Below are 15,874 nucleotides of genomic sequence, written 5' to 3'. Positions count from 1 at the left end.
GTCAGTTGATTAGCAACCTTACTTACTTTGTCATGGAACCTAACATATTCACAGGTTCTGGGGATTATTAGGACATGAACCTCTTGGGGAGAGGCGGGCATTATTCTACCTACTAAGCCAATTAAAAAATCATGACATTGATCCAGATGAGAGCCTCAAGTCTGGCAACAGCAATGAGGATAGGGTGGAGAAGGCAGTTCCATCAGCTATGAGGTTGAAACCTCTAGGGTTTGGTGGCCAATCAGAAATGGGGAGCGAGTTGGAGCCTAAGTGGCAGATGGGAGCTGTTACCACTCACAGAGATGGGAGACACATGCAAAGGACCGGCTGAGAGAGAAAGATATCTTCGTGGATTCATGAGAAGCTCTTGGGAGTGTGAGACGACATTCCCAGTAGCATTTGCCTCTATGAGCAGATGGTCTGGAAGGAGGTCTGGACTGGATGAAAACAAGTGAGATACAGCAGCACAGAAAGCTCCCAGCCGAAGCAAAGGAGACAAACAGGCCACGCTACGCTGTCTGCTCTAGCGTGAATCACATGGAGAGGAGAGAAAAGCCTTTCTTTATGGGTCTCCTCAATTTGTACTCAGAAGCCCACAGGTTGAAAATGTGAGAGGTGAGCAGTACCCGGGACAAGAAGGGCTATCCCCAAGGTGGATTAACCAAGCTGGCCCCTTTCTCATTCATTTAAATCCCTAGGCTAAGAAAGTGCCTTATGTTTCCAGAAATTCTAAAGTACTGCCTTAAGTTAATGGCACCACATAACTGCTTTATATATAATTCAATCTGGTGAACTGAGTTCTACAAATGCTGTGGTATATTTCCAACAGTCTTAACTATTCTCTCAGTTTAAAAAAAAAAAAGGCAATTAAACAACATTTGAAAACATTTAAGCTACCAGAAGTTTTAAATCACTCTTACAGCTAATTTGGGGGAATGCATTTTAGAAGCACTCGTGGAGAAAACTAAGAAAACCCACTTGATCACCCACAGTCGCATTCGAGCTTCTCGTAACACATATTGTCCAGAAATGTTCTGCAATGCAGTACTAACAAAAATCTAATATATTGCAGATGTGCCTTCACTGTAAATTCAGGGACCAAAGGAAAGGGAAGGGGGGGTGTTTAAAAGAAGAAAGATGGTGTCAGTTTTCATTTTGTCCAATTATGGCTGAAGCAAATAATCTTCCCTGAAACATCTGAAGTCCAGATAGAGGGACGTGGATAGTATTTGGATCCAGACCTGTCCTAAGAGTGACGTCAGCCGCCCCTTCCATAGGAGGCCACTGAGGAACAGAGAGAATGACTTGGCCACGGCTGTTTTACTGCTTTACCCAATGACCCAACCCCCAGGTTAGTCTTCCTCATGTGGCCTTTCCTGAATCTGTCCTCTCCACGTGACCAGTACACATTCTCTTCTACCTGCGACACACACATTTGATCTCCTCCGGTCCATCTCACTGTATGACATCATAGACACCTAGCATTTTCTTTCCTCATTTCATATCCTCCACTCAAACTTCCAGTAGCTCCAACAATGCTTTTCTGGTCTGTCAAACCTGATAGGTTAGTAAGCAGGCCTGGCATGCAAACTTGGTAGAATCTGCTCCATGGGTTCTTACAGAGAGATCCCAAGCACAGTTGGGAAAAATAGTTACATCAATAATAACCACAAGTTTCTTCACTAGTAGTCTCTGGATCACTGTTCCTTTGGGCCTCAGAATGGATAGGAAAGCAAAAATAAGCCACCACTGAAGAGGCAAGACAGCAAAAGCGTGGTTAACATGTGGATTTTTCATAGACATTTACCAATGTCCTTGCTCCCCAGTACAAAGTACTTCTCCACACTCACAGGTTGTCAGTAATGACTGTGCACACAGGAAGTGTCAGGCTTGTGTCTATTAAATCGCCTTTCTTCCTGCAAGAGATGGTGCTTTGAGATGTGCTTTCATCCTTATTTATGTACTTATCCTCATTATCATGTTCCTGATAACAAGCTGTGTGGTATCTACGCTCTAGCCCCCAAAGGGAGCAATGCTCAGTTCCTCACCCAGGTGATTAAAAAAATAAACAGACGCCTCCAGTGTACCTTTGAATGGAGGAGTGCCCAATATCTACAAACATGAGCCAATCTTATAGCAAAGAAACAAGCTTTGCAAATGAGAACGAAATGTAATTGCCACCACCTGCTCCTGCCAATTCCCCAGAAGACTGGCCTTCTCACCTAGATGGAAAAGAATCAGGTGTCCACAAATGCTAAACTGTGTTGTCTTGGGATTTCTGAGGACCATAGGTCACTAATCCTCATATACAATCCCACCTGGATAGGTATTCGGACACACAGAAAGGAGGTTGCAGAGAGGCTGTGCCAAGGGCAAGAAGTAGTTTGAAACTTGACATGAGCAGAGATGTGAGATTTGGGTTATATACTATCTTGCTGCCAATTGTTGCACAGCAAACAACTTTCTTTTTTTTTTTTTTTTAAAGATTTTATTTATTTATTTGACAGACAGATCACAAGTAGGCAGAGAGGCAGGCAGAGAGAGAGAGGAGGAAGCAGGCTCCCTGCTGAGCAGAGAGCCCAATGTGGGGCTCGATTCCAGGACCCTGGGATCATGACCTCAGCTGAAGGCAGAGGCTTTAACCCACTGAGCCACTCAGGCACCCCAGCAAACAACTTTCTAACACCTGCTTCCCTCAAGGTCCCTGAATGTCCATTCCTATCTCTAGTGATGAGAGGGAAAAGCAAAAGCAAAACGTGCCTTCTCTCCTTTTCAGGCGTCCCTCCACCTCCAGCCTCTGTCTAGCTCCAACTCCTAACCTCTCTGTCTCTTCTCACAGTCAGACGAACTAACATGACACAGATCCACCAGGAGTTAAAACCCCCAGCCCTGAAAGATTCCCAAATTAATTTAAAATAAAACATTTTGGGATACCTGAGTGCCTCAACTGGTTAAGTGTCTGCCTTTGGCTTGGGTCGTGGGATTGGGTCCCACATCAGGCTCCCTGCTTGGTGGAGAGCCTGCGTCTCCCTCTCCCTCTGCCACACACCACCCCCCTGCTCACTGTGTGTGTGTGTGTGTGTGTGTGTATGTGTGTGTGAAGTAAATAAAATCTAAAGAGGGAAAGAGAAAGACTTGGGGACCTATTAAAAAATAAAAAATAAAACAAAATTCTAATAGATTAAATATCAATTTCATACCTCTTAGGGCTCTTTTAATATTTTCAAAGAAAACTATCCCCTTCCCTTAGAACACCAATGTTAGCCCAAGAATTGTTCACAACAACTCACCAGCTCTGTGCAACATTCACAACTGCAAAGCAGGTTAAACCAGGCATGCTATTTCCTTGAGAAAGAGTTGATTCGCTGCTACCCAAATATTCCTTGAAAATGCACCCACACCTCTCATCCTCCTAACTCTAGGTTATTAATTGTTTTCCTAATTTTAGGTCCTAATGCCTTTTTACCCTCCTTGGGAGTCAGTAATGTACACTCCAACTGCACAAAACTGTAACTCCCATCTATCTAGAAGGGAAAGGAAAGCTCGTTGTATGAGTTGTGAGAGTCACCAAAAGAATGTTTGCTAAAGAGGAGGTAGAGAAACTGGTCTGACTCACCATGATACGTATTGGAACCTTCTGCCTGAACTGTTTAATAATTCTTTCTTGACTCCATAACCACCTGTTCAGTGGCATTATTTATGGGCAAAATTATCTTCCTGATAAATTGACTCCAAATTTTTATTCATTTGCTATCAAATGGCAAGTAATTATTCCCTTTAGGGGACAGATGTAATTTGCTGCCCTGACTAAGCTCAGACTCTGGCCACAAATATTTTGGTTAATCATAAGAGTGCTTTGTTTCTCTTATTTGCACCTACAGCCTCTACAATGAAAAGCAAGTTCAAGACCACAACTGGGGCTTTCAATGGAGACAAAATAGTGTCCCGTGAATATCATAATCTGGAATCAAAATACATTATTTCCCAAATATTAGTCCCTCGTTTCTTTACTGAATAGCTCTTACAGCTTCAGGCTGAGGTGAAGTCACACTTCCTGGAATTTAAAACCTGGAGGATCAGAGAAGGTCATAGTTAAAACTGAAGCCAAGAGCAGTAACTGAGCTGTTTCTCTGTGAAAAGTGGAAACATGAATCTATGTGGCATGAAGGGCCATTAGTGTTGAATTGTAGCATATTTTAAACACTCCTTCTTCGTACAGGAGGAGTCATATAAATATACCTGAGATATTGTTCCAGAATGTCTAAGTAGTCTATTTTCCCTATGTATGAAAGAACTGGCCTGTTATTTTCACACATGCTTTTTAAAAAAGCAGAGACACTCAAAGTTATAAACCTCACCACAGTGGTTCACATCACTGGGGCTAAGAACCCCCTCTGAAATTAATGAAGGCTGTGAACCCTCTCCCAGAAGATAAACATAGACAAACCAAATACTCTAAATCTGTTAATAGAATGTATCGACGTTCCTGTAAGATCCAACCCCATGAAGCCCTCTGAGGTCCTCAAACTCCAGGTTAAGAATTTTTGTTTCAGGGGCGCCTAGGTGGCTCAGTGGGTTAAAGCCTCTGCCTTAGGCTCAGGTCAAGATCTCAGGGTCCTGGGATCGAGCCCCACATTGGGCTCTCTGCTCGGCAGGGAGCCTGCTTCCCCCACTCTCTCTCTCTGCCTGCCTCTCTGCCTACTTGTAATCTCTGTCAAATAAATAAATAAATTTTAAAAAAGAATTTTTGTTTCAGAGGTAATATCTGGTCAATCCCTCAGTGTACTTCTTCTATTAAGCCAACACACACACACACACACACACAAACACACACACACACACACACACACACACACACACACACACAATTCCTCTTTCTCATTACAGCTCTTCAAAAGAGTGGAAGGTGCTCTCCTTCCAGTTGACCTTCACCAGACATTATTTTCACACTCCTTTATTTTCTTGGTCACACTCATCTTTTCCCAAAGCATAGATGCAGAATGTTCTAAAACATGAAATGGTATGTCTCCAATTGAATGAGCTGCCCACTGCTGGGAAGGTACAGACAATGGACCCTCACTTTTTAGCTATGTTGCTGGGAAGATCTGAGAACCAGAAGAGAAACTGGAATAAATACCTCTGAAGTCCACTCCAATCTGAGATTCCATGATGAGATTGTATTTATTTCAGTGCCTGTATGCCTGTGTCTCTCATGAGTGGCACTAAAGACTAAAGACTAGGCTCCCATGAAGTTCAACCAGGCACAGCACATATTCTACTTTGATTGTGCACATTAATTTGGACAGGATCGACCTTGTTTTACCCCCTGAGTAAGCAAATTCCTTCTAGCACTTAATGTCTCAATTTTTTGGAAGTCACAAATGAACTCCTAGTGAGTTCTAAATCAATTAAAACCCCTCTATCTGAGTGCCTGGGTGGTTCAGTTGGTTGAGGGACTGTCTTTGGCACAGGTGATGATCCTCGAGTCCTGGGATCAAGTCCTGCATTGGGCTCCCTGCTCAGCAGGGAATCTGCTTCTCCCTCTGAACAGCACCCCCCTATACTTGTTCTCTCTCTCTCTTATTTTCTAATAAATAAATAAAATCTTTAAAAAAAAAAAACTACATATTTCAACATGTGCTGCTAAGCTATATCACCAACACTGCTGGTGATTCATTTATTCAATTTGTTCATTTAGGCAAAATATTTTTATTGACAGCCTATAGTATATCATCTGATACACTATATACTGATATGTGTATTCTACATATTCTACAGATACAGCCAGTCTTGAGGCAGAAAAAGTCTCTGCCCTCATAAAGTATATACAATGGTCTCACACAATTTGAGCCATGACCTCAGTCCTAGAATTTCCAAGTTTTTCTTTAGTTTCCCATTCTTGTGAAATATTCACAAGGATGGAGAATAAAACAACTCCTTTCCCTTGAAGATAAAGCACCAGTCATATGCAAGCCCTCATAGATCCTTCAGATAATTCTTTAAGGTCTTCACCTTCAAAGAGAGAAATTCTGACTCATTCACTTCAAGTGAAGAGTGAGAGGAACATAATCATTGCATCACAGACCATTAGAGGAAAATAAAGCAAAAACATGAAAGACAGCCACAATAAAGCCTAACCTTGAAATTATCCTAAGAAGAGAACACATAGGAAAACTGTGCCTAGGAAAACTATAATTATATGCTCCTAAAAATCCTGCAAAAGAATTCTTTCTTTCTCATCTATTAATTACAATGGGTCTATGCAGTGCTAAATAGTTTCTGAAGTAATTCTGGAAAGTGTTTGTTTTCCACAATTTTAAATGCTGAGAATATAATTAGCTACTTAAATGCAAATGCTAATACATCAGTTTGTGTCCACAGTGAACACTCTTTGCACAACACATGATTTGATACTAATCTATGCCAAGATTTTCTTCCACAATCACAAATTAACTGAAACTGGCCACAGGAATTCCTTCTGTACTGCCAAAAAGCTCTTTTCAGGCTTAACACTTTCCAACCTACACAGAAGACTCATCCCAGGTGTAAACAGCTGAGAGAAGAGAAACGGAGGAAGGAACAGACGAGAAAAAGCAATTGAAGAACATCTTACATCAGACACTATCCTAGGCTGCCATGGCAGAGACTGCTACTTACCCCTAACACCTATTCTCTCTTTCTTCCTTAGGAATAGAACCACCAATTAGCAACTGGGCAAATGGCCGTGCCAGAATAAAGATGACACTTTTCAGCACTCCCAAAGGGTACATAAGGTCATATGACTAAGAGCCGGCCAAGGAGATACAAACACAAGTCTTAAGATCAACTTTAAGATGTGTTAAGGGTGGTGAAGCAGGAAGACAAAAGCAGCATGCGTCCCTGATGATCAAGAAGCTAACACAATGGGACAAAACTAAACTCCCTCTGGAGTTTGTTTAGGTGAGAGAGAAATAAACTTTTAATTTGTTTAAGGCACCATAAGTTGGGGTTTCCTGCCTCTTGTAGCTGAATTTAGCATATAGCAAACTTACTCAATCTATGCAGTATTTTCTATTAGGCAAGTATTGCCATTGACATTTTGCACAACAATAAACTGAAGAACGTTTTTGCTATGTCCCTCATAAGTAAGAGAATACCATACATGAAAAGAAAATGTGGTAACCCAAGAAGCAAACAGCACACCTTGGTGCAAAAAATAGATAACAGCATTAACTGGGGTGTCAAAGAAGTTCTTTATGTAGAATATATATGGTGGTACCCAGGCATTATCTTGGCCTAAAGTTCTCAAATACCCTCAAATATTCTCAAAGACCCACAAATTATTAGGGGTCTTGTGGTGATTTAATCATCTCAATAAATAAGCTTCACCCAAATGACCCCAACCTCTGTCTTCTTTCTTTACTATAATCTTCCTTCTTATGTCTCCATGGCCCTTAAGCACAGTGCTAGATATAACTAAGGGCATCAAAAAATTCATTTGAAGGAACTGTATAATATGCATAAATCACCACCTCAACTTTTATGTCAAAATACTTGCAATGTCTTTTTATACCTTTCCTGATTCAGCACGGACAGTGGTTTTTCATATACAACTTTACATAAGTATTAACTTTGCTTGACAGAGACTTAACTTTTGAGAGAAACTTTGCATTTGTCCAAACCAAAAAATATTTTCTTTGAAGACTGACAGAAGTCCCAAAATATGTTCATTGTAGTCTTAATGATGAATGGGATCTTACAATCTTTGTGTCAACATGGTCAAATTCCTATTATAATGTGTTGATTTTGAATCTTTACAAAGAAGTGATGGTATGGGGTGTCTGGATGGCTCAGTTGGTTAAGTGTCTACATTTGGCTCAGGTCATGATTCTGGGATCCTGGGATAGAGTCCTGTGTCAGGCTCCCTGCTCAGCAAGGGGTCTGCTTCTCCCTCTGATCCTCCCCACCCCTACTTGTGCACTCCCTCTCTCTCTCTCTTGCAAAAATAAAATCTTTAAAAAAAAAAAAAGTGACAGTATGATTTTCAAGAACTTTAGAAAACATACTAAATACTAAATAATTAAGTTGTGACAAACACTTAAGCTGAAAATACATTTCCATTTGCCTGACATAGATAATCAACTGTACTGCATCCCAACAATTACATTAGGATGATCAGAAGATATAAATGAAATTTACCTTCAGAAAATTTACTTAATTGTCCTTACTAGGACACCTAATAGTAAACAACTACACAACAATTAAGTCAAAGTGTTTGCCCTCATTCATTGGCTAAAGCACAGGAATGGATTGTCATCTAGTGGTGAGGTGAGAAAGTAAGAAATATGGGAAAGAGAGTTTTGGGATCTCTGAAATGATTGTTTAACTTTGTGCAATAAGCCAGAGCAGTAGAAATCAATATAACTTATCACCAAGATCAATGTAGTTCCAGCCACATGGCATTTAAAAAAATAAAAAGACTATAAAGAGATAGCTGGTTGATTTTACTGATGTGCTTCCTATGAATGAGTTTGGTACCATAGTTCCCATAATTTCTGGCCCAACTAATTGGAATATTCTTTTGTTACCCTAATAACTTTCCATTTCTCCCAGCATGGAGAATGGAAAGAATGGAAAACAACCTCTTTCTAACGTTAGTTTCATCACCACCAATAAGAATTTATAAATAAATAATCTATAAAGTATTTCTTTACTTCTTCCCCTAGCACTAGGTTGAGTGCTAAGTGTGCTCTTTTTTCTGAAACCATGAACTGACTATTAAATACATGCTAGATAGTCTTATTTTAGACATAAGAACCCTGGGTCCACTTTAAAGCCAAGGAAAAAACACTCATAGAAATACTTGCTTTGGGCAAAATGGTGTTTCCCTCAAGCTAAGACGTGAAATCAGGTCTGTTTTCTCTGAAGTCCTTTCTCTTACCACTGTACTGACTGTTTCATCTCACTTCCGATGCGACATGTGCTTTGAGGCTGTTGCCCCACAGGTGACAGACTGGTATCTCTCTTGCTGGGCACCCCATGTGACTAATAACAACCTGCAGAGTAGCTGGTTGGGGTTAGATGATACTGAAATGGGAAGAATCCAAGCAAAATGTTTCTTCTATGGCTCTGAGGCCCTTACTCTCATCAACAAAACTACGAGGGCTCAGGGAAGCAGCTGACCACCACAGGTGACAATATTCAATATGGAATGCAGACAGCTAAGGAAAGAATTAAGAACAAATAAATAAGTAGAGTTGACACAAAACTAAATATTGACACTGCCCTCAGAGTAAAGGTTACGAATACAACAGGAACACAGAAGTTTCCTGTTGGGGAGAACGGGACTAGGAGAACTGCCCCCTCACTTGTGATTAGTACAGATGGCTTCTCAGAGGAGAATTTCAGGTGCAGTCAGAATAAGGAAGCAGCCTGTGACCTTTGCAATAAAGGACTATGACGCTAGACCTGAGTCAAGGGGCAAAATCAGGAGAAGGAGAAGGTTTTAAGACAACCAACTGCGACAGGAACATGAGTTACGTGATAATGACGAAGCAACACAGGAGCATCTGTTTGATTCAACAAAGTAGTTGTTCATTGCTTACTGTGCAAGGTTCTGTGCTAGTTGCTCTGGGAACAAAGACGAATCAGTCAGTGAACATTCTACAGAGGGGGACACACAGATTTAACCATCACATGTTAATTATAAAGGTGAACATAAGCACAGAGGACTGAGGGAACACAGAGGAGATGCTCCTAAGTCAGCGTGGAGTTTTGAGGAGAGTTTATTGGAAACAAGCCTAGGGCTGTTTAGTTGTTTAACCTGGTAGTTGAGAGTGTAAGATCTGCAGTCAGACTCTAAAGGTTCTACCTCACTGCTCTGTAAATTAGGCAGACTACTTTCTGAGCATCAATTTCTTCATCTGTAAAATGGAAATAATAATATCTACTTCATGAGGACGTCTGAAAGATCAAAATTTAGAAAAGAGTGTGGCACATTAAGTAAACAATAAAAGTCACCTAATTGTATTGTTGAATGAAATAATGAACACTCATTCAACAAATAAGCAAAAAGATCCCACAATTGGCGGGGAGAGGGAGGGTAAGGGGAATTCAAGAGGAAGCCTTTCTTTCTTTTTTTTTTTTTTATAGATTTTATTTATTTATTTGACACAGAGAGATCACAAGCAGGCAGAGAGGCAGGTAGAGAGAGAGGGGGAAGCAGGCTCCCTGCTGAGCAGAGAGCCGGATGCGGGGCTCGATCCCAGGACCCTGAGATCATGACCTGAGCTGAAGGCAGAGGCTTTAACCCACTGAGCCACACAGGCACCCCAAGAGGAAGCCTTTCTTGAATGTCAAATGTCTAGAATGCCTACAGGACGTGCAAGTAAAAGTTTCTAGTAGTGTATGCAGTTGTATATGCAAGTCTAGGGACAAGACTGGCGCTGGAGATAAAAATTTGAGAATCATCGGGTTGTTGAAGTCAGGAGAATGGGTGAGATCATTTAAGAAAAGAGAGGAGACCAAGAGGAAGGTTATAACCAAGCTCTGAATAGATCAACATTTAGAAATCAGGAAAGGAAGAGGAGTCAGCAAAGGGAAATAGGGTGGTAGGAGAAAAACCAGGTGCAGTAATGAGGTGAATGAAAGTCAAATTTACCAGCACCACGTAAGGCACAAGAGAGTGAAATGGCCATGTGTGTATATGTAAGGTTGGGAGGGGAGTGCACATTACTATGCGTTCAGCACTACCTAATCATAAACTGGGAGGTAATGGGAAGATGGAAGAGTGAGATAAGAGCAAAATCAGAGGGTGACAAATCTTGTATATGAAGCCAAGGACTTTGGATAAATACGAGGCTCAAAGAGGTTTTAACCAGAACAGAGATCTGGCCAGGGGTGCATACTAGACAGCTTTTTCTGATAGCTATGTTGATAACATCTGTGGGAGACAGAATAATAGCCCCCTAAAGATGTCTATGTCCTAATCCTTAAAAACTGTGAATGTTAGTTCATATGGCAAAGGGGCATCAAGGTTGCAGGTGGAATTAAGGTTGCTAATCAGATGACCTTAAAATAGGAGATTATCCCAAATTTTCAGAGGAGTCCAATGTAATCGCAAGGTTCCTTGAAAGTGAAAGAGAAAATCAGAAGAGAAAACCAGAGAAATGGTAGCATAAGAAGAACCCAACCCACCACTGTCAGCTTTGAAGATGGAGGAAAACTGCCACAAACCAAGGAATGTGGAGAGCTTCTAGAACCTGGAAAAGGAGAAAAAAAAAAAATCTCCCTTAGAGCCTCCAGAAAAAAATTCAGGCTGCTCTCACCTTGATTTTATTCTAGTGACATGCATTTCGGGCTTCTAAATCACAGAAGTGAATGATAAATCTGTGTACTATCGTTCTAAGATACTAAGTTTGCAGTAAATTTATAAAGCAGCAATAAGAAACTAATACAATCTCCTTGAAAGATAAAAACATTGAAATCTGAAAACCAACTGGGAGGCTGCGGCATTAGTGCAAAGGAGAGATGATGAAGGTCTGTCTTAGAAAAATGGGAAGAGGGTAGGAAAGAGAGTGGTGCTTCTCTGAATATCTCTTGTTTACCTCTTATTATCAATACATCTCTATCAGATGGACAGGTAGGTCTCTTCATGGAACATGTGTACTTTATCAAAGCTAAGATATATCCTCACTGAAGAAAAACTTACCTAACAAACTGAATTGGAAACTCCTAAAGGAAGTTTAAAATAGTGATCACCCATAGTCATGCTGAACCTGTAAGACCACATTCCAAGATCTGTCTTTTCTTCTATGAATCCTTCCCATATGCTGTGGTTTTGTATTATTTCCAAAAGTTAGAAAAATGTTTTTTTATAACTTTTGATTCTCTCCTCTACATTTCTCTGACACCTAAAAATTCCTTGCCTACGTGCTTGCAATACTAGTAATTTTCTCTCTCAGGAGCTACCTTCTGCTTCTTTTTTTAATGCAACCAATTCATATTCATTTTAGAAAAATTAGAACATAAACCAGCGGAAGAAAAAAGGTAAATCATTCTAATCCCACCCCCTTGAGAAAAATCTTTTTTTTTTTTTGCGTTCTCAGAGGTACCTTTGAAAATGTTTTAATATTTATACGCATTCGTGTATTTTGTAAAAAAAAGAAATCTTTTTTAAAGGAAACATACTCTTTTTAAATGTCATGCCTCCACAATCATATGGTCATTAAATCTTCAACAAGGGAGAGAAGAATATGCAATGCAAGAAAGAGAGTCTCTTCACCAAATGGTGTTGGGAAAACTGGTCGGCTACATGCAAGGGAATGAAACTGGACCACTTCTTTATACCATGTACAAAACTTACACCATGTACAAAAGTGGATCAAAGACCTAAATATGAAACCTGCAACGAGAAAAAAAATCTTTGAGGAGAGCACAGGCAATAATTTCTGACATACGCCATAACAACATTTTTCTAGATATGTCTCCTAATGCAAGGAAAATAAAAGCAAAAATAAACTACTGGGAACACATCAAAATGAAAAGCTTCTATACAGCAAAAGAAACAATTAACAAAACTAAAAGACAACCTAATGAATGGAAGAAGAGACTTACAAATGATATATATGATAAGGGGTTAGTATCTAAAATATATAAAGAACTTATACAACTCAAAACCAAAAAATAGTAATAATAATTCAATTAACAAATGGACAGAAGATAAGAACAGACATTCCTCCAAAGAAGACATACAGATGGCCAAAAATACATGAAGAGATGCCAGCATCATTCATCATCAGGGAAATGCAAATCAAAACCATAATGAGGTATCACCTCACATCTCTAAGGATGGCTAAAATCAAAAGCACAAGGTACAAGTGTTGGCAAGGATGTGGAGAAAAAGGAACCCTCAAGCACTGTTGGTGGGAATGCAAACTGGTGCAGCCATGGTGGAAAACATTATAGAGGTTCAAAAAATTAAAAGTTAAATTACCATACAATCCAATAATTCTACTACTGGGTATTTACCCAAAGATTATGAAAACAGTAATTTTATATATAATTTTATATAAAATTACTGTTTTCATAATCTTTGGGTAAATACCCAGTAGTAGCATATATATATATATATATATATATATATATATATATATATATATCCTTATGTTTTTTGCAGTATTATTTACAATAGCCAAATTATGGAAGCAGCCCAAGTGTCCATTGATAGATGAATGGACAAAGTGTCCATTGATAGATGAATTGACAAAGAAGATATGGGAAATGTATATATACATACATCTATGTAAATAGACATTAAAAATATTGTTAACATATTACATAAAAATGAAATTTTGCCATTTGCAATAACATGGAGAGAAGTAGAGGGTAAAATGCTAAGCAAAATAAGTCAGTCAGAGAAAGACAAATACCATATGATCAAACTCATATGTAAATCAAAAAAAAAAAAAAAAAAACATACAAACACAGAACAAAAGATACAAACCAGAAAACAGACTCTTAACTATAAAGAACAAACTGATGGTTACCAAAGGGGAGGTGAATGGGTGGGGGGGGGGGGCGGTGAAGTAGGTGAAGGGGATAAAGAGCATATTTTTCATAATGAGCACTGAGTAATGTATAGAATTACTGAATCAGTATATTGTACACCTGAAATTAATATAATACTATGTTAACTACACTGAATTACAATTCTTAAAATAAATTAAAAAATAAAATTTCACATATTTCTTATAGTAGATCATGAATCTTTCTATGACTATAAGCAAATACTTGAAATATAATTATTAATACTAGGTAGCTCAACACAAGAATATGCCATTATTTTCTCAGCCTCCTTATCACTGGACATTTGGGTTTGTTTTCCTTTACACCCAGGCGTTACCAGACATCACCATTGGTTGCCTTAGGTTAGCCTTGCTGCAGTATATGGCTCCTACTTTGACAACTGCTCTGGATAGCTGCCATATCTTCCTCATCTGACTACTCAGATCTCCTGGACTTGTCTTACCAAGATGACTGGGTAATATGGAGGCAAAAATGTATTTAATGTAAAACAAACTCAAACTTGGTCAGTTATGTTAATAATGACCAATGACATATAACAGTCTGAAAATTCCTCAGTGTCAAAGTTTTGGTTACTAAGACTAAAAAACTCCCGACTTTGTTATTACTTATAGTTTATAGTTCTGTGTTTATTTATAATTAGGAGAGCCTTGCTACATAGTAGTCCTGACTCTTATTTTCAAGTGACAAAGCCAACTCAGGTAGCTTTAGGTGAAAAAACAAGTTGTTTCACATAACTTAAAATCAGATATCATCATATGGACAGGCAATACCAAGAAGCTGTCATTCTTGAACTCTTGTCTCTGTTGTCAGTTGTGCTGGTCTCACTTTCAGGTTGAAAGATTTTCCCCTACAGTGACAGCACCCACTTCCAGGTTTTGATCATTATAGCTCCAAGTCCAGTAGAAGAATGCTTCCTTCCTCAATATCTCAAAAAAAAAGAAAGAAAGAAAGAAAGAAAGAAAGAAAGAAAGAAAGAAAGAAAGAAAGAAAATCTTGGCACTGGCTCTGATTAGATGATTAGGGTCATTTGCTTGTCCCTGTGGTTCAGAGGATGGTTAGACTCATTGACTTAATTAGAGCTAGGTCACAGGTCTCCCATACCATGTACTAAGTATGGCCAAAGACATTAGGTACAATTGCCAGAAGAAGGAAAATCGGTGCTGTGTAAGCAACACAATAGACTTCCATGCATGAACAGAACTCTCTAGGATAGTGAGCTTCACTTTTTGGGGTCACAAACCTCTCTGAGAATCTAAGCTCTCTGCAGAGGAAAATGAGCAAAAGCACACACACACACATTGGCATGCAACGCATTTGCAGACTGGATATTTCTTTCCTTCACATAGGTAGAAAATACAAGCAGGCTTACAAAGAGTCATGTTTCTCATTTTCATGCAAAAATTAATGGGTATTTTCTGAGCAATGACTGAAATAAATCCAAATTTTGTATCCCCCCAAAAATCTGCTCAAAGGTAAATTTCACTGTGAAGGTTGAAATTTTTTGACTTAAATAAGAAGTTGAAATTATGAAATGATTTTGAAATAGAACTCAAGCCATCTTTAATATTTAAGCAACTTTTCATTTTGATAGCAACTAGTCCTAAAAAATAAATGACAGACAGCAGCCAAGAATCAAAGCACCCATCTTTCACCTTGACAGACAGGCTTGTTTCAAGGAAGAATGCTTTAAGATTTGGATGAATTCATGTTGTACCATTTCCTTTGTCCTCAAATCCATGAGATCATCTTTGGCAAAGACTGTATCACTGATGCACTGATGTCAGCATGGAAAGGATTAATAATCCATGCTTTAATATACAGGTCTTCCAAGTAAAAGCAACCTTCAAACAAATTCTGCAGTGTTCCCAAAGGTCTGTACATTTCTGGCCATCGGAAGATCAAGTGACAGGGCAAAGTCACACTGAACTCCATGACACAGAAGCAATTTTCCAGCAGTGGAATTCTTATAGGTATCTATTTCCTTTATAGTGGCAACCTGATCAAAAAAAAAAATCATCCATCATGGTGCTCTGGGAAATAAAAATATATACCTAATCCTTAGCTATTTGTGTGTGTGTGTGTGTGTGTGTGTACACATTTACAAATTGGCTATTTGTGTGTGTATATATACACATACACACACTTACAAAAAAAATAAAGAATTAACTCCTTTTTTGAGCAAATTACCATTTATTAAACTCTAATTATCTTTCCTGTTTTCAATACCATTCTCTGTGCATGAATATAGGCTCATAAGCCTATATTCCACTGCCATTAAATTAGCAATAAGTCTTGTTAACATAGCATC

The 15,874-nt window shown here is 39.0% G+C and overlaps 1 protein-coding gene across 5 annotated transcripts in view; it reads right to left on the bottom strand.

The window, feature by feature from the left end:
• Positions 1-15,874, bottom strand: part of SYT16 (synaptotagmin 16) — a 268,943-nt gene that overhangs the window by 178,463 nt on the left and 74,606 nt on the right. Inside the window, exon 1 of one of the 5 annotated variants that reach the window (XM_032344417.1) lies at positions 3,291-3,518. The exons of the other annotated variants lie outside the window; for them this stretch is intronic. Within the exon in view, the coding sequence (XP_032200308.1) occupies positions 3,291-3,306 (16 nt within the window). The 5' untranslated portion in view covers positions 3,307-3,518. Of the gene's footprint in view, positions 1-3,290; positions 3,519-15,874 lie in introns of those variants that run through there. 5 annotated transcript variants of the gene reach the window in all.

Source organism: Mustela erminea, chromosome 5, assembly GCF_009829155.1.
Source record: "Mustela erminea isolate mMusErm1 chromosome 5, mMusErm1.Pri, whole genome shotgun sequence".
In the NCBI taxonomy this organism is placed as follows: domain Eukaryota; kingdom Metazoa; phylum Chordata; class Mammalia; order Carnivora; family Mustelidae; genus Mustela; species Mustela erminea.
Note: the sequence above shows the minus strand (reverse complement) of the source record. Positions and strands in the feature narration are given on the sequence as shown.